Here is a 22,680-nt window from a genome sequence, read left to right as displayed (position 1 = left end):
TATTACACCTGAAGAATCACATTCTACTTTTCTGCAATACTGATCCTGCAGACGTGGGAACATAAAACAACCCTTGTAGAAATCTAAAGTAAAAACTCTACACACTCTACTGATTTATTATTGCCAATGTTTTATAAATGGCCTACTGAGATCGCGTCAACAAATTTATCTATTTATTTCTTTTTTCCCCCCCCTCTCAAACTGTGCTTGGAAAATTACTGTTTTTTATATTGCCTGGTAGCTGGCACAAAACCAGAAAAGGAAATTAAGTAGGATCACATAAATAATGTGTCCTCCTGCACTCTGCTGTATCCTATTAGAAGCATGTTTTAGATATAAATAAAAATTAAACAATTTATTGCAGACAGAAAGCTGACTCAGCATTGGCAGAGGTTAAGCTCTTGATCGTGCTGCACTTAAACAGACCACAATTGGGTTTCTGGCTATCGCTACCTGAAAGGAGCAATTAGCAAAGTGATAGATCCTTCCAGTTCACCAGAGCTAGGAATAACAATGAGATTTAAACGTAGGAAGCAGAGATAGAGTAGGAGGGTAAAGGAAATGGGGAAGCACACGCTGTTCAGCACTTGACTTGGTGAATCAATACAATGAAACAGAATGAGGTACTAATCTTCTTACAGGCTCTCTGTAAAAAGCTCATATTCTAAAAAAAGATCTTCATAATAAACTAGTTTAGCTCTGACTTAGATCATTTTGTATGCACTTTATTTTCGTGAGTACGGAATAGCAGGTGCATGTGAGGCAATGATAACTCTTGCTTTCATATGTTGGGAGATGAGGTTTACAGTTTTTGAATCCAGAAGGAGCATATGCAAATGTTTAAAAAGAATGAATGCAGATCTCTCCAATATTCTAAAATTATTGTTTTAATAATGTGCGTTTATATTTGCTACTACTATAGCTGAAGAGATCAAATTTGGTATGTGCTTCTAGTTCCTGCATCGTTGATAGTTTGCTGGATGACTTCTTGCTCCTGGTGTAAATAACAGAAAACAACCTAGAGATCTATTCCAGAATTAGTAATGCATAATTGTGGCAAGCAGTGCATCTTGATAATGACACAGAAAGATTTCAGGTTCGTTTTTTCAAACAGGGTAAACTGTATAATATCCATCATTCGGGGATCTTATCACTGAAAAATTAAAACATTTTACATCAGGAAGCAGCAATGTACATTTCTTGCACCGCAGAAATTTTAAATTGTCTTTTAAAAGTAACAGGGACATCTATGTTTGGCAACAGCAGGTCGAGCGGTTTTCTCAAATAGAAATTTAGGTCTGGAATTCACATACTCCATTGGACGTTAGCACTGGTTAAAACGTCTGCTCGCCATTAAATGACATACAAAAATAAGGAATTACCTTAAAGCAAGAGCATTGAAATCATTATAGGCTTTATGAGCAAACTTCACAAGAACAATACTCATTCCATGATGCATTGTAATTGTCTACTACAACAATGCAGAAGTAGCCAAAACGAAGTTCTTCTGGAGAGTTCCTTCCTATTCCTAGAGAAAAAAATTGCCACTCGTACCACTCACACACCAAGTCGTGTCTATAAAAGTACTAGTGTCTCTGTGTGAGTTACCAGTGTTGTTACTCAATGTTGCTTATCTAAAAGTAAATACAAATGTCTTTATTTTAGTAAAACAAGTAACATTTTGCCAACTGGTTTAAGAACAAACCTTATCTAAGTGATTAACACAAACAGGAAGAATAATACCCGGTGATGGAAATGGCCAAACAAGTCCATAGCTTCCTTGTATAATGCCAGCAATTCCAGCTGCACACAATGAGACACAGCATGGAAGAAGAAAAAACAAGATCTATGGGCATTTCTCAGAAACCTTGAGAATGGAAAACATTAAACTGAGAAACTTTGCAAAGTAAATAAGATGATGAAAAGACACAACTATCTCAGCCTTTCACTTCAGGTCAAGATTTGATGTATTGACACTTGACATTTTGGAATTATGTAGTTTCCACATTATCAATGGGAGTGAAGAGGGGGAAAAAATACCACTTTTTTGTAAAACTGCTCCAAAAAAGTTTGATAAAAATAATAATAATAATAATTGAGGGCAGTGTCCATAAACAATGGGCTATAGTGGTCGTGATGCTTAGAGTGTTCCATTAAAATCATAACTGCTTGCAAAATGAACCTGATCTTTAATAGAATTCCTTAATCATAAGCGAAAAAATCCTCATCGTAAATGTCTTTCCTGGAATGTGTGTCAAGAAACAGAAAGTGAGCCAGAAATCTGACTCATAAACAAGTAATTCATACAATTCACATTCCTTAAAATTAATTATAAGTTTAACAGGAAAAAAAAGTCTTTTATCATCAATCTTTACCATTTAACTGATTAGTGAAAATAAATCTTCACATTGCCTCTCTATGCTAATTTTCATCGCCCAAAAGACATATATCTAATGAAAAGATACTGCATAAAGGGTTTTTCGTGTGCCAGCAATACAATCAGTGGAAAAAGCTTTGCACAATCCAGAAGAAAATATGCACTGTAAATAAGCTAATAGGTTTCCTTGGTTCCTCGAACAGGACTGCTAGAAACGATCTTATTTTGCCCAGTATTGAACAATCAATGATAGGCGAAGATTCAGTGCATTGCACAGCATTCGATGCTTAAACAACTAATTGTTTTAATGGAGGTATCCTGCTGCTCAGGAAGAAAAAAATCACTAAATGACAAATGTTATTTCTGCACTCTGGCAATTAGTAAGAAACGCTGACATTCCTCGGCTGAATGATTAAGTCACTCAGACTAATTATTTTATTTAGCACCGAATGTCAACAATGTGCAGAAAGATTGAGTTGTGTGAGAGACGCAAGTCGTCATTCACAGACACCAAATTTAAACGGGCAAATGCACTTTAAAGAGAAATAACAAATCAGCGTCTCCTTACGTTGGCAGAAGTTAAAGATCCTATTTATGTTGATATTCTGTTTACCTAAAGAGATTTGGAACACATATGGAAAAAATACCACGTCTGTAAAAAGGTCCATTTTAGTGTAATGGTTCTTAACCACTAGGTCGGGACCAAAAATTGAGTTTTTCTACTTTTCAGGTGAAACCCCATTGGTTTGCACAGTAACATTTTGTTTATCAAAACCAGAAAACTGCATAAATGGTTTACTGCAGCAGCACTTCCTTTACCAGCGGTGGAGATGGCCAAGTAGATAAAGCATTAATCTGGAGCTCTAAGTATAAGTGAGCGATTTGGGGCTCCATGAAACAAGAAGAAAATCAAAAGATCTCCTGAATGTTCCCTGTGCCACATCACAATAGCAAGTGGAGTGGATATTGTGGTCTGAACCTTGGGCAGATGCAGATTTCAGTTAGTGCTCCTTCACAGACCTGGACTAGGAGTGCTCACATTATCTTCACTCACCGGAGGTGCAGAGCACCAGCTCCATCCACAACGACACCAGAGAGCAGTATCACAACCCCACCAGACTACCTGGGAATCAAATCATAGCCCTCTTCATGATCAAAGTTAAGTAGGAGACGAGGCAATAAATGTAATTTTTCTATCTAAAAAAATAATATATATAATAAAAAAAAAAAAAAAAGTCAAACAAAAACCACTGCAAAGGTAAAAGAAACCAGTGGCAGACTAAACAACAGGTCTAGTCAAATGAGTGGGAAGTGGGCATAGGAGAGGAAATGAAACCAGGAAGTAGATATAGGAGCATAAAGAAATTGAAAAGTGGATATAGGAGAGAAAATAAACTGGAGAAAAAGTGAGCATAGGAAAGGAAAGGTACTGAAGTCAGAAAACAGTATAGACTTAAAATTGGATATAACTTATGAGTTACTCAATCTTGCCATGTCGAGCTTGACTGGTTATTATTGTGAGTTGAACAGTAAAAAAATTTTTTTATTTAAATAACGGGGCGGAGCCTGACCTGCAAGTTGACAAGATGTACCCTGTGTGAACTCCTGCTGTCTACCTGAGATACCGAGCTGGGAGCCTCTACCCAAGGTGCCCTCTGTAATGGGGGCATCCCAACAATCCTATAGGTACTAGATTCAGAGCCCTTAGTCACCAGGAACAACGGTGATAATCGCGGCCTTAAGACAACAGACCAGGGATACCCAGCTCGCATAGGCATGATATGTTCCTTATTTATATGTTTACTTTAAGTGTACTTAAAGGGACACTATAGTCACCTGAACAACTTCAGCTTAATGAGGTTGTTTAGGTGAGTGCTACAGCTACCCGGAGCCTTTTTCTTGTAAGCACTGTATTTTCTGAGAAAATGCAGTGTTTACATTGGAAGCTTGGAACACCTCCAGTTGCAATCAGACGGCCACCAGAGGGACTTCCGAGTTCAGAGGCCCTAAAAAATCCTCTCGTCCGATGCATTCTGGGTGAATGCATCAGACGGGCTATCAGCACACAAAGCACTGTGAACGCGCTTTGTGTGCTGATAGCCTGTCAGCACTGCTGTGGGCGTGGCTTCAGCTGACAGCTGATGCCCGAACCCACAGGGATGCTGTCTGGCCACAATAGTGGTTGAAGGGGGGGGGACGACGACCTACTCTCCTCCCCCCCCCCGGCCCCCACCCCTGGGCGGTGGGTGGGGGCTCTAAAATTAAAAATAAGGGGGGGGGGGACCTACTGTCCCCCCCGGCCCCCACGCCTGTGCGGCGGGTGGGGGCCCTATAATTAAAAATAAGGGGGGCACACACTGCCCCCCCGGCCCCCACCACTGTGCGGCGGGTGGGGGCCCTAAAATTATCAATAAGGGGGGGGGCCTACTGCCCCCCCCGGCCCCCACCCCTGAGCGGCGGGTGGGGGCCCTAAAATTATCAATAAGGGGGGGACCTATTGTCCCCCCTGGCCCCCACCCCTGAGCGGTGGGTGGGGGCCCTAAATACAAAGGGGGGGGCCTAGTTAACCCTCCCCCCCAAAAAAAAACTTATCTCCCTACCTACCTCCCTCACCCTAAAAATAATGAGGGGGGACCCTTTAACTAAAAACCTGTAAAGAAAAAAAAATAAGATAAATACAACTTACCATTCGATGTTTTCTTTCTTCTAAAATCTTCTTTCTTCAGCCCCAAAAAAGGCCAAATAAAAAGCCACGCAATAAAAAAAAAAAAAAAAACCCGAGCGCAAAAAAAATAATCCATCTTCACCCATGGAGGGCTCCGCGCAGACTGAGCTCCGCAGGGCGGGGGAAGGCTTATAAAGCCTTGCCCCGCCCTGCAATTAGGCTAAGAACACTCTGATTGGTGGGTTTAAGCCAATCAGAGTGCTCTTTGTCATTTTACAAGCGTGGGAAAGTTCTTTGGAATTTTCCCACGCTTGTAAAATGACACAGAGCACTGTGATTGGATGGCTTGAAATCCATCCAATCACAGTGCTCTGTGTCATTTTACAAGCGTGGGAAAATTCCAAAGAACTTTCCCACGCTTGTAAAATGACACAGAGCACTGTGATTGGATGGCTTGAAATCCATCCAATCACAGTGCTCTGTGTCATTTTACAAGCGTGGGAAAATTCCAAAGAACTTTCCCACGCTTGTAAAATGACAAAGAGCACTGTGATTGGATGGCTTGAAATCCATCCAATCACAGTGCTCTGTGTCATTTTACAAGCGTGGGAAAATTCCAAAGAACTTTCCCACGCTTGTAAAATGACACAGAGCACTCTGATTGGCTTAAACCCACCAATCAGAGTGTTCTTAGCCTAATTGCAGGGCGGGGCAAGGCTTTATAAGCCTTCCCCCGCCCTGCGGAGCTCAGTCTGCGCGGAGCCCTCCATGGGTGAAGATGGATTATTTTTTTTGTGCTCTGGTTTTTTTTTTTTTTTTTTATTGCGTCGGTTATTATGGCTTTTTATTTAGCCTTTTTTTGGGCTGAAGAAAGAAGATTTTAGAAGAAAGAAAACATCGAATGGTAAGTTGTTTTTATCTTATTTTTTTTCTTTACAGGTTTTTAGTTAAAGGGTCCCCCCTCATTATTTTTAGGGTGAGGGGGGTAGGTAGGGAGATATTTTTTTTTTGGGGGGGGGGAGGGTTAACTAGGGCCCCCCCCTTTGTATTTAGGGCCCCCACCCACCGCTCAGGGGTGGGGGCCGGGGGGGACTATAGGTCCCTCCCTATTGTGAATTTTAGGGCCCCCACCCACCGCTCAGGGGTGGGGGCCGGGGGGGGGCAGTAGGTCCCCCCCTTTTGTGAATTTTAGGGCCCCCACCCACCGCTCAGGGGTGGGGGCCGGGGGGGGGCAGTAGGTCCCCCCCTTATTTTTTATTTTAGAGCCCCCACCCGCCGCACAGGGGTGGGGGCCGGGGGGGACAATAGGTCCCCCCTTATTGATAATTTTAGGGCCCCCACCCGCCGCACAGCAGTCAGACAGCTCAGCTCGCGAACGCGCATTCCGCGCACATGCGCGGTAAAGCGCTCAGGTTCTTCATAGGGCGGCTGTCAATGCCGCTCTATGAAGAACGCGATTGGTGCAGCGCGAAGCCGTGCATGCGCACCACATCGCCATGACGCTTCTCTTAGAGAAGCGTCCTATTGGGCCCCGCAATTTCGTCATTTTGACGAAAAAGGGGGCGCGGCATGGCTGGGAGCTCGGCGCTGGAACGGAGGTAAGTTTTTAATATAAAAACACCTCGAATTTTTTTTTTATTAAATGTAAGTTCATATAAAAGCAAGATGGAAGGCTGGGGGACCTGTCTTTCTTGCTTTTATATGTTGACTATAGAGTCCCTTTAATCAGTTATTTTCTTATGTTCTACATATAATATCTCAGGGTGCAGTATAACTAGAGTGATGCGTTCAGTTCCATTCGTATGAAGGGAAAGTGCCTATCCCGGGGCATCCAGGGAAAGCGGTTAATGGCGGCGGGGCAGAGTAACTCCCAAACGGTGTCCCAGACCTGGATCATAGTCGGTGGGCAGGAGAGAGGCTTCTACACTCCTCCAGAAGTCCGTGGCAAATGTACATGGGAAGGAGCGTTTGTCACAACACCCTCTTTGAATTCTATGTTTTTATATGTCAGGACATAATAATCTGTTTCTTAGCAGGTCTTACAATTAGGTAAATACAACCTCACACTGTGTCATGATTTATTTAACAACAACAAAAAAGCCAAAACGTAGCAACCATGTGTGATAGACTGGTCTGATAGATAGGTGATGATAATCAAATGCCCTTGATTAACTGATCATCAGCAGTATGACTACCTCTACAAAAACTAAAGTTTTAGCAGTTTGCTCGTCTGGAGCATTCAGGTGTGTGTCAACACAATGCCATGGAGAAAATACATCAGTCATGATCTTAGAGAAGCAATTGCTGCTGCCGATCAAATTGAGAAAGGTTATAAGGCCATTTCCAAAAAGTCAAAGTCCATCATTCTACAGTGAGAAAGATTATGCAAAAAAGATTAGCTGAAAAAGAAAAGAATCGAGATTTTACAATGGCCCAGTCAAAGTTAAGACCTCAACCAATTGAAATGCTGTGGCGAGACCTTACAAGAGCTGTGCATAAACAAATGCCAGCAAACCTCAATGAACTGAAGCAACATTGTAAAGAAGAGTGGGACAACATTCCTCCACAACAATGTGAGAGACTGATAGTCATACAGAAAACAATTACTTCAAGTTATTGCTGCAATAGGTGGATCTACAAGCTATTGAGCCATAAAGTGTACCTTGTTTTGTACACCTGGCTTCTTCATTTGGGCTTTATTGTTTGTTAAATACATAATGTAATATGTCATGTGAATTTGCGCATGTAAGGTTGTATTTACCTAATTTTAAGACATGCTAAGGAACAGATGATTGTCTTTATGTCCTGATAAATAAATAAATCCATATAATTCAAAGAGGGTGTATTTGGGTGTACCATGACTGTGTGGTTTTGGACTCCCACTCCCATCACCTACAACTGGCCAGAATGTGTGGTGAGTTCTAGTTACACACAGCTGGGAGTTTGCACACTGCAGGTCTAACAAGTTATTCAGTGATACTGTGGGAAACTATTTACAGCAGCACCTGTCCGCATAGATTTCATTCAAATAAGCGGTTTGGTTATCCTTTTGCATCAAATTAATTATACACAGAGATGGGACAGGAACAGGCAAATGATATGTACAAAAATAAACATTTTACTTTCCTTAAGCAGTGAAGATTAAAATATTGGTTTAATTACTGTAATGGATTTTTTTTTAAATATACAATATTGATTAAAGCACAGAAAACCATACCTCACAGTAAAGTCATAGGAGCATGACGCCAAGATGCTTGCGTGAAATGGTGAAAACTGAAAAAGATTTTAAAAATGAAATACACGATTAGATTTGTACAAACTGGCATGTGATATTGTCAAACAGTGATGGACACACTAGGCAATATTCAAAATAGCAAGATTTTTTTGAAAATGGACAAACTTAATTTGAAGTTTTTGGTTAACCAAACATTCAGTGTCTCCTCCCTCTGCATGCAGACACTGAACTTTCCTCATAGAGATTAATTGATTTAATTCATCTCTATGAGGAGATGCTGATTGGCCAGGGCTGTGTTTGAATCATGCTGGCTCTGTCCCTGATCTGCCTTTGTGTCAGTCTCAGCCAATCCTATGGCAAAGCATTGTGATTGGATTAGGCTACCACTTCTGATGATGTCAGCAGACAGCTTGTTGTTTTTTTTTTTTTAGGCAAACAGCATGCAGAGTTACAGCTTCAGGTTTGAATAGAGTAAACGTTCTATATTTAGGGAGGCATGAGGGGCCCAGGGGGGCTAGATGGTGGTTTTAACACTATAGGGTCAGGAATACGTGTTTGTGTTCCTGACCCTTTAGTGATCCTTTAACTAAAGCTTAGAATAACCAAGCACTGGACTGAGCTATTATAGTGATTTCCAGTTCACAAGGATGGACTCTTCCTGGAGGTGGACTATCATTTGACTCTATAAATGATGCCAGGTGCAACAGGTCCATCTTAGCACATAGTTATAGCAGAGACTGAGGCTACAACTCCAATCCTGTAAGAGTGGAGAGTCATAGCATGACTGTATTTAATATGTACATGTAATATATGTATGTGCATACACACACTCACAAAGCAGATCTTAATAAACATAGAAAGTAATAAACATAATAAAGTACTGAGACGCACATGTCAAATGCAAAGCAATGAAAGAATAGGAAGAGGTATAAGCAGATGCAAAATGCCTTTCAGGTCAGTAGGTAAGGCCTCATCTAAACTATTGTGTTTGAGTTCTGGAGAGTAGATTTCCCAGGGAAGACATTAATAAATCATTATTGATTTAAAATGTACTTCACATTTGCCTTCTTTAACTCGTCTACGCACTATGCTTTACTTTTATTGTATTTTATGTAGAATTGAAATAATAATGCTAAGAGACCAAAGAAATATGTAAATTTGTATAAGAAAATATCCAGAAGAGGAGCTATAGTGTTGTTAATGGGACAAAACAAAACATGTAATGACATTATTTTGGGTTTGAAAATGTAAGCAATTCACAAACCAAAATTAGTACACGGTAAAACCACAGCTAAACATTCAACCCAAATGAGACAGAAAAACAGACAGACAATTTACAAACACAAATCTGTTAACTACATTCTGCTCATCTAAAGATGAATAAAATATAGCAACCTAGAAATTACCATTATCATCTGTAAATTATTAGGACTTTTCAAAAAGTACAGAATAGTTGGTTTCAATATACCGATTATCACCTTGTGTTTTTTTTTTTTGTTCAACTTCCTTTTGTACCTTTATTTGTTTTGAATTGTGTTTGAATTGTGCTGGCTCTGTCCCTGATCTGCCTCTTTGCCAGTTTCAGCCCATCCTATAGGGAAGCATTGTGGTTGGATCAGGCTACCACTTCTGATGATGTCAGCAGGCAGTGGGCAGGTCTAAAGGAGACAGAGCTAGAGCAAGCAGCTCCAGGCTTGAATACAAGTAAGATTTTGCTATTTTTAGGGAGACATGAAGGGCTCAGGGGGACTAGATGGTGGTTTTAACCCTATAGGGTCAGGAATACATGTTTATGTTGCTGACCCTATAGTGCTCCTTTAAATACCCATTGAATTTCCCTTTTCCACAGATTTTTTTGTAGTATTACCACCTTGCCACGAAGGACTGATTTGTTTCTATTGCACAAAATTGTATAAGTTTAAGGTCTATATTGTGGGTTAAAAGGTGTTTTGACACAATATGATTAATAAAACCTTTAGAAATACTTCTACATTGCTTGGCTATTTTGGCTTTTAGGTTTCTAGTTGTTATTACCAGATACTTTAGGCCACATGGGTATTCCAATAAATATATTACATTACATGAATTGGAAGTAATAAAAAATTTTGCCATACATTTTTTGGTTTTGTTTATATTTAAATGTATATATGTGTGTATTTATCTTATCTGTGAACTTGCATGACATACAAGATTTGCATTTTTAAAAACTACTTTTTTTTTAGTCTAGAAATTAATTATTAACAGTTGTTTTTTTCTTAGTGTAATTTCTGGTTAAAAATGTCATGAAATTAGGGGCACCTGTAAAAAGACTTCTTATTTGCCTGGGAGAATACTTTCAACATCTCGTCTTCTTTTTAAATTTTCCAGTGTTGATTAATGTGTGTATGTATATCTACTTGTGTGTCTGTATTTAAAAGTCCATGTGTGTGAATGTATATGTGTACATGAATGTATGGGTAAATATGAATGTGTATTTTACATAAAAGTGGCTGTCAATATGAACATGCAATTCCCCTAACAAAAAAGGGCTGGGGTGGTACAGTAGGAGACATTGATTTTTTTTACAGCTCATGCGGGTTGGGGATGCTAAAACATATCCTTCCCCACATGCCATGTAAGCAAGGTATGTGATAGTGTCAACTTGTTTTGAAATGCACTTAATAGAAGGAGTGAATCTGGTTTCATCATACAAAATTGTAATGAAATTGAAACCAAGAGGAAGTGAGTAACATAAACATGAAAAATACAATGTATGAGGTACACTGTTAAGTGCAATTTGCCTACAAGTTATATATTTTCAATTTGCTGCATGATAAAAAAAAAAAAAATACAAGTGAAATCTAAGATATCCCAGGTAAAACAATAGCAGATAAAAAATATAATAATAATTAAAGAATCAGGAAATCTGTTATGTTTTTTTCCAGCACCCGTATGCCCTGCAAACAACAAACAGTGCAAACCAATATTAGATGAATGTAACATGCTGACAGCTGCTGTGCCTTAAGCACCCTATAGAATCCCTCCTAGTATGCTATTCTCGGGATCTGTGATTTGGGCAATGCACACTGACCATGATTTAGGGCTCATCTATGTCTGTTAACTAAAATGGATTTGTTCATGCATTTGAACAGTAGTTAAATGGGAGAAGACCTTACAAATCACTGATACATGTTCATTTAAAAGTGCAGTGAGAAATGTATAGGAGCTTTTACGCAACAGTTTAATAAATAAAGCAATGTTTGCAATTTCATCTTTATATGTAAGCACAAAATGTGCTAATACTGCAGTTCCCACAATGATGCTAATTTTTGCAGCACATTTTTCATTCAAATGTGTGAAAATCTCTTAAATGTGCTAAGTATTCAAACTTTAAATACACACATCCAAAATATGAACTTATTTTCCAATCATTTTTGTTTTCTCTCAGTTTTTTTATGCAAAATACTAAATATGGCTAGCATCTACAAATATTGCACAAAAATGTTTCATCATAGAACATTAGGTAGAAATACCAATGATTTAAATCAGGTTTTTATCATACTTTAAAGTCCTATTATTCTATCTCCTAACACCCAAATAATAACCAACTGAATCTCTATTGGACAAAAGCACATCTAGAAGAGTTAATATGCCAATATGCTAAAACAGAAAATATATAATTAAAAAATGAAAATTATTATAATAATAATTATTGTATATGTTGTGTTATATATTTTGATAGAATAACCAGGGCTAGATCCATTTGTCAACAATGATACTGAAAACAAAAGTCACACCTAACTATTCAGAAATAGTCATTTTGTATATAACCATAAGATATTACGGTTATACAAACTGTGTGATTTTTGCTGTCTAGCTGGCTTAGTGATCCCTTTTAAGTTTTGTTTGCAAGTGAACAAAATAATTATTCCCTATGGTGATGCCCATTACAAATTGTGTCTTCCCATATACAGGGCCGGCCTTAGGGGTGTGAAAGCTGTGCAGCCGCACAGGGCACCTTGGAGCAGGGGGCGCCCTGCGACCGACACAGCTCACACATTGCCAGCTGCCCGGGTGGAGGATTTTATTATTCTCCAACCGGGATTTAAAAAAAAAAAAAAAAAAAAAAGCATTGCGGCAGAGGCGGGGCTTAGCGTGCTGCAGGGGTGAAGCTAAATGACGGCGGGGGCGGGGCTAGAAGTGCCGGACCGGGCAATTGCTGCATGCGAAGCAGGAAGGAGTTCCTGCTTCCCCAGCAAGCAGAATCCAGGAGCTGCAGTACTTCCACCTCCATAATGAATAGAGGTAACAGTGTGTGCTTGTCTGAATGTGTGAGTGACTGTTTGCTTGTGTGTGTGTGTGTGTGTGTGTGTGTGACTGTTAGCCTGTGTGTGACTGTTTGCCTGTGTGTGTTCCTGTCTGCCTCAGTGTGTGTGACTGACTGCCTGTGTGCGTCTGTGTGTGGCTGTCTGCCTGTGTGTGTGTGTGGCTGTCTGCCTGTGTGTGTGTGTGACTGTCTGCATGTAACGGTGTGTGTGTTACACTGGCTGGCTGTATGTACGTGACTGTCCATCTGTACCTGTGTGTGTTTGTAATTGTCTGCCTGTAACTCTGTGTGTGTATGTGTGTGCAATGAATATTTATTTTTAAATTAATATTTATTTAATAAATCCCCTATACAATCAATACACTTCTATACACACACTATACATGGATGACATGGGAGGGAGGGGAGGGGCAATGCGAAGATGTTTCGCACAGGGCGCCTAAAGGCCTATGGCCGGCCCTGCCTATATAATGTATCTTGTTTTGTTGTATATACTGTATTGTTTTACTATGTTGGAAAATGTTGTTTTTAAAGGGACAATACAGGCACTATAAATGCTTCATCTAATTGAATTGGTTATAGTTTCAGGAGTACTATAGTGTTGCTCTTCAATTTAGCATTAAACCATTTTTTTTTTTTGCTGTGCATTAGATTACAAACAAGCTTGTCATGCCCCAACAGCGGAAACATAGGTTTCTATGATGTAGGGCATTTAAAGAAACATGCACAATTTTCATAGTTACAGGACTGGCGAAATAGCAGGTAGAGTATAAGAATAAGAGAAACAAAAATAATATACCGTATATACTCGAGTATAAGCCGACCCGAATATAAGCCGAGGCCCCTAATTTTATCCCAAAAAACTGGGAAAACGTATTGACTCGAGTATAAGACTAGGGTGGGAAATGCAGCAGCTACTGGTAAATTTCTAAATAAAATTAGATCCTAAAAAAAATATATTAATTGAATATTTATTTACAGTGTGTGTATAATGAATGCAGTGTGTGCGTATGTGTGTGTGTATGAGTGCAGCGTGTGTGTATGAGTGCAGTGTGTGTATGAGTGCAGTGTGTGTATGAGTGCAGTGTGTGTGTGCATGAATGCAGTGTGTGTGTGCATGAATGCAGTGTGTGTGTGCATGAATGCAGTGTGTGAATGCAGTGTGTGCAGGGCCGGTGCAAGGATATTTGCCGCCGTAGGCAAAAAAAATTTTGCCGCCCCCTCCCCCCCATATGTCCTGACTTCCCCTCCTCCTCCCTCAGTGGTCCTTACCTCCCCACCCCCGTGTTCCTTCACTCCCCCCCCCCAGTGGTCCTGACTCACCCCTCCCCTAGTGGTCCTTACCCTCCCCTCCCCTAGTGGTCCTTACTTCCCCCTCCCCTCCCATAGTGGTCCTTATCCCACCCCCTCCCTCTCATAGTGGTCCTTATCCCCCTTCTCCCTCCCATAGTGTTCCTTATCCCCCCCATCCCTCCCATAGTGGTCCATATACCCCCCCTCCCTCCCATAATGGTCCTTATACCCCCCCTCCCTCCCATAGTGGTCCTTATCCCACCCCCTCCCATAGTGGTCCTTATACCCCCCCTCCCTCCCATAGTGGTCCTTATACCCCCCTCCCTCCAATAGTGGTCCTTATACTCCCCTCCCTCCCTCCCATAGTGGTCCTTATCCCCCCTCCCTCCCATAGTGGTCCTTATACCCCCCTCCCTCCCATAGTGGTCCTTATACCCCCCCTCCCTCCCATAGTGGTCCTTATACCCCCCCTCCCTCCCATAGTGGTCCTTATACCCCCCTCCCTCCCATAGTGGTCCTTATACCCCCCTCCCTCCCATAGTGGTCCTTATCCCCCCCCTCCCTCCCATAGTGGTCCTTACCCCCCCCCCTCCCTCCCATAGCGGTCCTTATACCCCCCTCCCTCCCATAGTGGTCCTTAACCCACCCCCTCCCTCCCATAGTGGTCCTTATACCCCCCCCCCTCCCATAGTGGTCCTTATACCCCTTTTTTTTTATTATTAATTTTTTTTTTTATTATTTTATTTCTTATTTTATTTTTTTTTATTTTTTTCGTCCCCCCTCCCTGCTTGATATATGGCAGGGAGGGGGGCTCTCCTTCCCTGGTGGTCCAGTGGCAGTTCAGTGGGGGGGAGAGGGGGGCTGGCAGAGCTGTAACTTACCTTTCCTGCAGCTCCTGTCAGCTCTCTCCTCCTCTGCGCCGTCCGTTCTGTTCTTCTGTCAGCTCCCAGTGTAAATCTCGCGAGAGCCGCGGCTCTCGCGAGACTTACACTGGGAGCTGACCGAGGTGCTGAACGGACGGCGCGGAGGAGGAGAGAGCTGACAGGAGCTGCAGGAAAGGTAAGTACAGCTCTGCCAGCCCCCCTCTCCCCCCAGTCTGTATTATGGCAATGCAAATTGCCATAATACACACTCTGACTCGAGTATAAGCCGAGTTGGGGTTTTTCAGCCCAAAAAATGGGCTGAAAAACTTGGCTTATACTCGAGTATATACGGTAGGTAGTTTAACATTTCCACTCTGTGCTACCTTGTCAGTATAGGTCAAATGTTAGACTGTGGTGCTTTAGCCAATACAGTGCCTTGCAAAAGTATTCACCCCCATGACTTTTTACCTATTTTGTTACATTACAGCCTTAAGTTCAATGTTTTATTAATCTGAATTTTATGTGATGGATTAGAACACAATAGTCTAAGTTGGTGAAGTGAAATGAGAAAAATATATACATAAAAAGATTTTTTAGAAATGGAAAACAGAAAATTGTCATTTGCGTATTTATTCATCCCCTTTGTTATGAAGCCCATAAAAAGCTCTGCTGCAACCAATTACCTTCAAAAGTCACATAATTAGTGAAATGATGTCCACCTGTGTGCAATCTAAGTGTCACATGATCTGTCATTACATAAACACACCTTTTTTGAAAGACCCCAGAGGCTGCAACACCTAAGCAAGAGGCACCACTAACCAAACATTGCCATGAAGACCAAGGAACTCTCCAAACAAGTAAGGGACAATGTTGTTGAGAAGTACAAGTCAGGGTTAGGTTATAAAAAAAATATCCAAATCTTTGATGATCCCTAGGAGCACCATCAAATCTATCATAACCAAATGGAAAGAACACGGCACAACAGCAAACCTGCCAAGAGACGGCCGCCCACCAAAACTCATGGACCGGGCAAGGAGGGCATTAATCAGAGAGGCAGCACAGAGACCTAAGGTAACCCTGGAGGAGCTGCAGAGTTCAACAGCAGAGACTGGAGTATCTGTACATAGGACGACAATAAGCCGTACGTTCCATAGAGTAGGGCTTTATGGAAGAGTGGCCAGAAGAAAGAAATTACTTTCATTAAAAAACAAAATGGCACGTTTTGAGTTTGCGAAAAGACATGTGCGAGACTCCCAAAATGTATGGAGGAGGTGCTCTGGTCTGATGAGACTGAAATTTAACTTTACGGCAATCAAAGAAAATGCTATGTCTGGCGCAAACCCAGGACATCACATCACCCAAAGAACACCATCCCCACAGTGAAACATGGTGGTGGCAGCATCATGATGTGAGGATGTTTTTCAGCAGTCGGGACTGGGAAACTTGTCAGAGTTGAGCAAAACCTGTACAACTCTGTGCGTGATTTGAGGCTAAGACAGACGATCACCTTCCAGCAAGACAATGACCCCAAACACACTGCTAAAGCAACACTTGAGTAGTTTAAGGGGAAACATGTAAATGTGTTGGAATGGCCAAGTCAAAGACCATACCTCAATCCAAAGTGATTTGAGCTGTGATTGCCGCAAAAGGTGGCTCTACAAAGTATTGATTTTAGGGGGGTGAATAGTTATGCACATTGACGTTTTATTTTGTCCTATTTGTTGTTTGCTTCACATTAAAAATAAAAAATCTTCAAATTAAATGATGCAAATCCTCAAACAATCCATGTTAATTCCAGGTTTGTGAGGCAACAAAACACGAAAAATGCCAAGGGGGGTGAATACTTTTGCAAGGCACTGTAAGTAGTCAGACTATACAGCATTAGTTGGTGTTAACAGGCTAGAAGAGCACGGTTACTTGCTTCAGATAGGTAGGGTACATAGAATTAAGAGTAGGCACTAGATATGGTGAGCATTTTTTATGTTTAGCAGTATGAAAAGGCTATTAAGGGCTTTAACAAGCTAGAATCATACATCATGGGATTGGCTGGTTATGTAAAGGGCATAACATGGGCATATTATGGTACAAACATGAGGGAAGCCAAGCTTATATACTGTACATAACCAACAGGGGAATTAACCGCTGGTAATTAAATCAATAGCCCACTGCACTTCACATTGTTGAATAGATAGAGGAGCAATAGAGGAGCAGGATCCAGAAATCAGAAAGCTGAGTATTTATCTAGCACCCAGATATCGGGCCCTATGTCCATATCAGCAGAGGTAGTGAGTGTCCAGGTAATTCCAAGTGGGTCTCTGTGAAGCAGCTCCAGAGCGGGATCTTCTTCAATCCGCGTATCCAGTCAGTCCCAATCCCAAGGACAGAGTCTTTCCCCCATCTGGGGCGAGGTGTGGGTCTGGTTGGTGGGTGCAGCTTGCAGCGGGCAATCTTCCACCATCGTGTCTGAGGCAGTAAGGCTGTGCCCGGCAGGGCTCCCGACCGAGGTCGGTTCGCAGCTGGGGTAATAGGCGCATGCTGGCTAGAATCACTCTGCAGGAGTTTTCTACATCTTAGCGACATGTCTCCTGCACAGGCCCTCTGCCGCTGTGGCTTGGTAGTCTGCATGCGTGCCTGTAGTCTCTCCCAGAAGCGTCAAAATATGTCATGTAGTCGTGACAGGGTTACACCATAACATAGAAACATAGAAGTCTGCCCAATTTTCTAAATACTTTCATTAGTCACTGGCCTTATCTTATATCTAGGATAGCCTTATACCTATCAGACGCATGCTTAAACTCCTTCAGCTGGAAGGCTATTCCATGCATCCTCTTCCCTTTCAGTAAAGTAATACTTCCTGATAAGTTTAAAGGAACGGACATTTGTTCAGTGACATTTGCTACATGGGTGCATGCAGGGGCGTATTAGCCGCGAGGCAAAGAAGGCATTTGCCTTGGGCGGCATTTTCCAGGGGGCGGCAAAAAACACCGCCCCCAAATGCCCAAGGCAAATGTCTTGTTAGCCTTGCGGCTAACTGACATGCCGGCGGTCGGGCGGCGCTGGCGGGCGGGCGGCCGGCGAGGGAGCTCTTCCCCTGAGCTGTCTGCTCAGCTCCCTCGCCAGCCGCAGAGTGAGGCTGGGAGGCGGAGCCGGAATATGACGTCATATTCCGGCTCCCAGCCTCACTCTGCGGCTGGCGAGGGAGCTGAGCAGACAGCTCAGGGGAAGAGCTCCCTCGCCGGCCGCCCGCCCGCCAGGCAGTGTCGCCCGATCGCCCAGCAGCCACTGGACCACAAGGGAGGAACAGACACCCCCCACCCCCCCACCATTCCCAAAGGTAAGGAGGCTGGGGGAGGGGGGTGTTAAATTTTAAAAAAATGTGTTAAAAATAAATGTAAAAAAAAACATGTTAATAATAAATAAAAAAAATGTATTAAAAAAAAATTTAAAAAAATGTGTTAAAAATAAATTTAAAAAAACGTGTTAATAATAAATTAAAAAAAGTGTTAAAAATAAATAAAAAAAATGTGTTAAAAATAAATTAAAAAAAAATGTGTTAAAAATAAATTTAAAAAATGTGTTACTGTGGGTGGGTGAGTGTGTGTCTGTGTCTGTTAGTGTCTGTGTCTGTTAGTGTCTGTGTCTGTTAGTGTCTGTGTGTGTGTGTGTCTGACTGTGTGTGTCTGTTAGTGTGTGTGTTTGCCTGTGAGTGTGTGTGTATGTTAGTGAGTGTGTGTGTCTGTTAGTGTGTGTTTGTCTGTTACTGAGTGTGAGTGTGTCTGTTAGTGTGTGTGTGTTTCTGTTAGCGAGTGTGTGTTTCTGTTAGCTAGTGTATGCGTATCTGTCAGTGAATGTGTGTGTGTGTGTATTTAGAATGCGGGGCGGGGGGAAAGGTTGGGTGGGGGTGGCGCGGGGGGGGGGGGGGAAAGGGGGGGCGCCTGAGTTTTGTCCTGCCTAGGGCAGCACAAAACCAGGATACACCACTGGGTGCATGTGGTACAAGTTTCTACTTCTTTGTCAGAGAGACAAAAACCTAGCTGCGCACAAGTGCTGTTAGCCGATCAGGTGTATGAGGTGTATATTTTTTATGACCCATTCATAACATTTTTATTAAGGCTGTTAACAAGTTGACAGCAGCTGCATTATCTGCTTACTCCATAGGCTCCATATTGGTTGTTTTTTTGTTCCAAGAGAGGTTCTTTGCTGCAGCAGCGTGCCTGAAAATATTCAACAGAAACAGGAACTTTAAAGTGGAGGAGGTATTTTTGTGGATTACTGAACGGGGATAGGTTTCTGCTTTCTCAATATAGATTTAATTGTATTTCATCACTTCTCTATAAAATGATTCAATAAAAATGCACCAGAATGTTTGCCGGCTTAACAGCATGAGTACCACTCATGTTAACAATGTGTAGGTAATTAATATTTACAATAATACAGACTCTTGTTGATGGCACATTATATCATGCTTCTGAGACTCTAGTGTAAAATATTACATTCTGAGGTTGTGAATGCAGTGCCATTCTTAGTTTGCGATGCAACATGCGAGTCAGGAAGTCGAAATGTGCTTACGGGTACCTTTGATCGTGGAAAAAAATTGTACTCATGGCGCATCTCATTCCCTGCCAATTACCCAATTATCTCCAAAAAAGAATTTCTTTTCGTGCTATACAAAAGGTTTGAAACACCTCTGAGTCATAAGTAAATGGGCCGTCATTAAATGATGAGAACTCCTTCCAAGCCAAACCAAAAGGTCTTTGTATTTTACAACAATGAAGAAGAATAGCCTGCCTAACACAGTTTATTTAAGACTGCACTGTCTTTTTCAGTATGGCTGTTTAACTACCAATGTTTGTAAAATAGATTTTTAAGTAATTTACTTGAATCTGTTACAACTGCAATTATATTAAGTAAAAAAAAGAAGCAAATTGTTTTGGATATCGTGTTATTGTCAATCAATTTGCTGCAGCATTATCTCCTCTTCAGAACTTTTCGCAATAATGAACTGTAAATAATTGTTAATTACCTAGTTTATTAAACGAGGTAGAAATAACCTGTACACAAATTTTTTTCTAGTTACAGTTACCATTCCTCTAAAGCTATATAGGCATAGGCCAATGCAATGCAGTAATATGAACTAACAAAACAATACACAGATTAGGTACATATCTAACATACTCCCAAGATTTATATGAGAGGATAAATGATGCATGTGATCTTACACACATGATCCTTATGCTGTTACATGCACAATGCATGCTACATAAATACTATCTCAGGGTAAGTACTTGGCCATACTATGTACTGCCAAAAGTAAATGATTGACTTTGATGCAAACTCTCACAATGGCATTACTCATGCAAATTATATGGTCTCTGCAATGCTTTCAGTAGTCCATTTCCTGAAGCCTATAGAAACAGGAAAAACGAAATTCAGCAGATTACTTTTTTTTTTTTTTTTTTTAATACAAACCTGGATACATCCAATCATGCACAATGAGCATTATAAGTCCTTTTGATACCGGAGAAACTGACGGAAGCGAAGCACAGAGAGATGGACACAGGTTTCTTCAGGAAGGAAGAGATTCTTTATTGGATCACCGATCGGGACTCAGAGGGACTAGCGTCACCAAAATACAGCAAGTTCTGAGTCCTGGACAATAGTGCAGGCTCCTTATATAGGCACATAACTCCTCCCATATTAAGCTCCACCCGCACATTCTCTTGACCAATCAATACAAATAAGAATTAACTTCCTGCTTGACCGCATGGCTTGTCCAGCACAATGGAGGAGGGGGAATACTACATCCTGTATTCTTGCACATGCTCCGTACACTACTGATCGTATCTTGCCTCGTGCAACCAACTGATCGATACGTCAGCATATGCACGTACACATGCCACGTGGTAATCTCGGCCTACTAAATTTATTTTTACCGAGATTCCACCACATTCCCCCCTTTGATGCCTCTTGATATTTCACAATTACTTGAGGCATCACTTAACCTTGGTTTGCATACACCGCAAGTTACCTTGAACCAGACCAGACTTATCTTATGATGTGAATCTTTTAACACTCATCTTCCTGCATTGGTTCTCCCTGATCTAGAGCCTTATACTTATAAATCGCCATTATCTGTGCAGCAGCCTTCCTCTCTGCTATATTTTCTATTAGGCTTTGCACAGACCTAACTACTAAGGGTATAAGACACGGCAGGAGTAGACACAACATTAAAATCAGTAGGACTCCACCTACCACTGCCTTAAGCCCTCCAAACCACTCATACCAGCTACCAAACCAACTACTTGGATTATACCCTTTCCATACCTGAGTAGGCACATGCGCTAGTTTAACCATATGGCTAGTAAGCTCAGCTATTGCTTGCCCTTCGTCATCTATTTGAAGACAGCAATTGCTCAGGTTAAACTTCCCACATACACCTCCCTCTACTGCCAAAAGGTAATCCAAGGCTAATCTATTTTGGTAGACTGCTGTCCTCATCCTGGTGTTATGCTTCGCTAGAAGATTGAGCGCTTGTGATGTCTCGTTGGTGATAATCTCAACCACCGCCTGTAATCTTATAATTCGGTTGAGCATATAAATAGGGGTTCTATAACCAAAGGTACCATCCTCTGCCCACGTGGCTGGCCCATAATAATCTATGATACGCTGGGGAGGCCATTCATCATCTTCCCAGGCGCCTATCTCTATGGGTCCCCTTTTCTTCCTATGATTCACATCATACACTTTAACACCTAAAGTCTCACCTGTTTCAATCGGTAACAAGAAGAAGGATGGTTTGAGCATACCCAACACACATGCCCCTTCCCAGTCCTGTGGCAACTCCGAATAGGCTTTCTTACCACAGATCCAGTACAAATTTGCTGGGGCTCTCCAGGTAGATGTGATGGATAGGTCAAACCACACATCCTTTAAATTGGCGTATCTAGCAAACGGGTTAGATGGTTCTGAGACATTTGAAGCCGACCACCAAGTTGTATTCTTTGTATCAACATCATAAGCTTTTTGCCCTAGACAAGTTAATTCTCCTACAGAAGTGTTATACATTATTCCTTTCCTTGCTATGCAAACATAACCTATGATGGAGGTCTTTAATCTCCACTCAGATTTACCTCTAACACTCATATGATAATCGGCTTGTGTAGATATTAGTTGGTCAACTGCCTCAGAACCGGACATTACCTCCTTTGCTTCCCAAGGCCATTGGTCTCCCATGTTAGTACCTCCACACACATAGCAGTTGGTAACATTAAGACTACCGGCAATACTTTCGGCTAAATCAATAAACAGGTTTTTAGCATTATGGGGGATCTTATTATCTATACTCATCTCTTCATAAAAGGAATGGTATACTTGATGAGTTTGGGAGGATACCGTATCAGTCTCTATCCCTATAAACAATACTGTCCCAGGATCTAAACCCGTCCCGTATATTTGAAACCCAAATAAATTGCCATATTTGTCTAAGAACTTATCGGGGTTATTTATAAGTATATGGATGGGATTACATTCCATAGACTTACAATATGGGCTTGTAGGCAACTTAGTCACTATCATGTCTTTGTCTACTGTCTGTCCCCAAGTCGCCCACCCCACACAAGACCAATACGGGCAAAAGTTATAGTCTTTATTTGGGCATCTAGGACTCACATATTTATTTTTACTACTGGGACAAATATATTTATCATTAGACCCATACGTCCTCTCCCATCTAAGATCCCCACATACATTCCACGGCTTTCTACCACTTGATATCGCCTTACACGCATCAAATAGCAGTACACCCGAAGAATGTACGGATTCTAACACCGTCTTATTAATTAGGGTCCCCTGAGGATCTCCATTCCTGAGAGTCAACCAAATTGTACGGGGTTGATACTCCGGACTGAAGCACTTAGGTTCTCCTACTCCTAAATGGTACAC

The 22,680-nt window shown here is 41.5% G+C and overlaps 1 protein-coding gene across 1 annotated transcript in view; it reads right to left on the bottom strand.

The window, feature by feature from the left end:
- PEX7 (peroxisomal biogenesis factor 7) overlaps positions 1-22,680 on the bottom strand; it is a 303,428-nt gene that overhangs the window by 165,741 nt on the left and 115,007 nt on the right. The window contains exon 8 of the mRNA XM_063441196.1: positions 8,260-8,315. Coding sequence (XP_063297266.1) covers positions 8,260-8,315 — 56 coding nt within the window. The remainder of the gene's footprint in view (positions 1-8,259; positions 8,316-22,680) is intronic.

This window comes from Pelobates fuscus, chromosome 2, assembly GCF_036172605.1.
Source record: "Pelobates fuscus isolate aPelFus1 chromosome 2, aPelFus1.pri, whole genome shotgun sequence".
In the NCBI taxonomy this organism is placed as follows: domain Eukaryota; kingdom Metazoa; phylum Chordata; class Amphibia; order Anura; family Pelobatidae; genus Pelobates; species Pelobates fuscus.
Note: the sequence above shows the minus strand (reverse complement) of the source record. Positions and strands in the feature narration are given on the sequence as shown.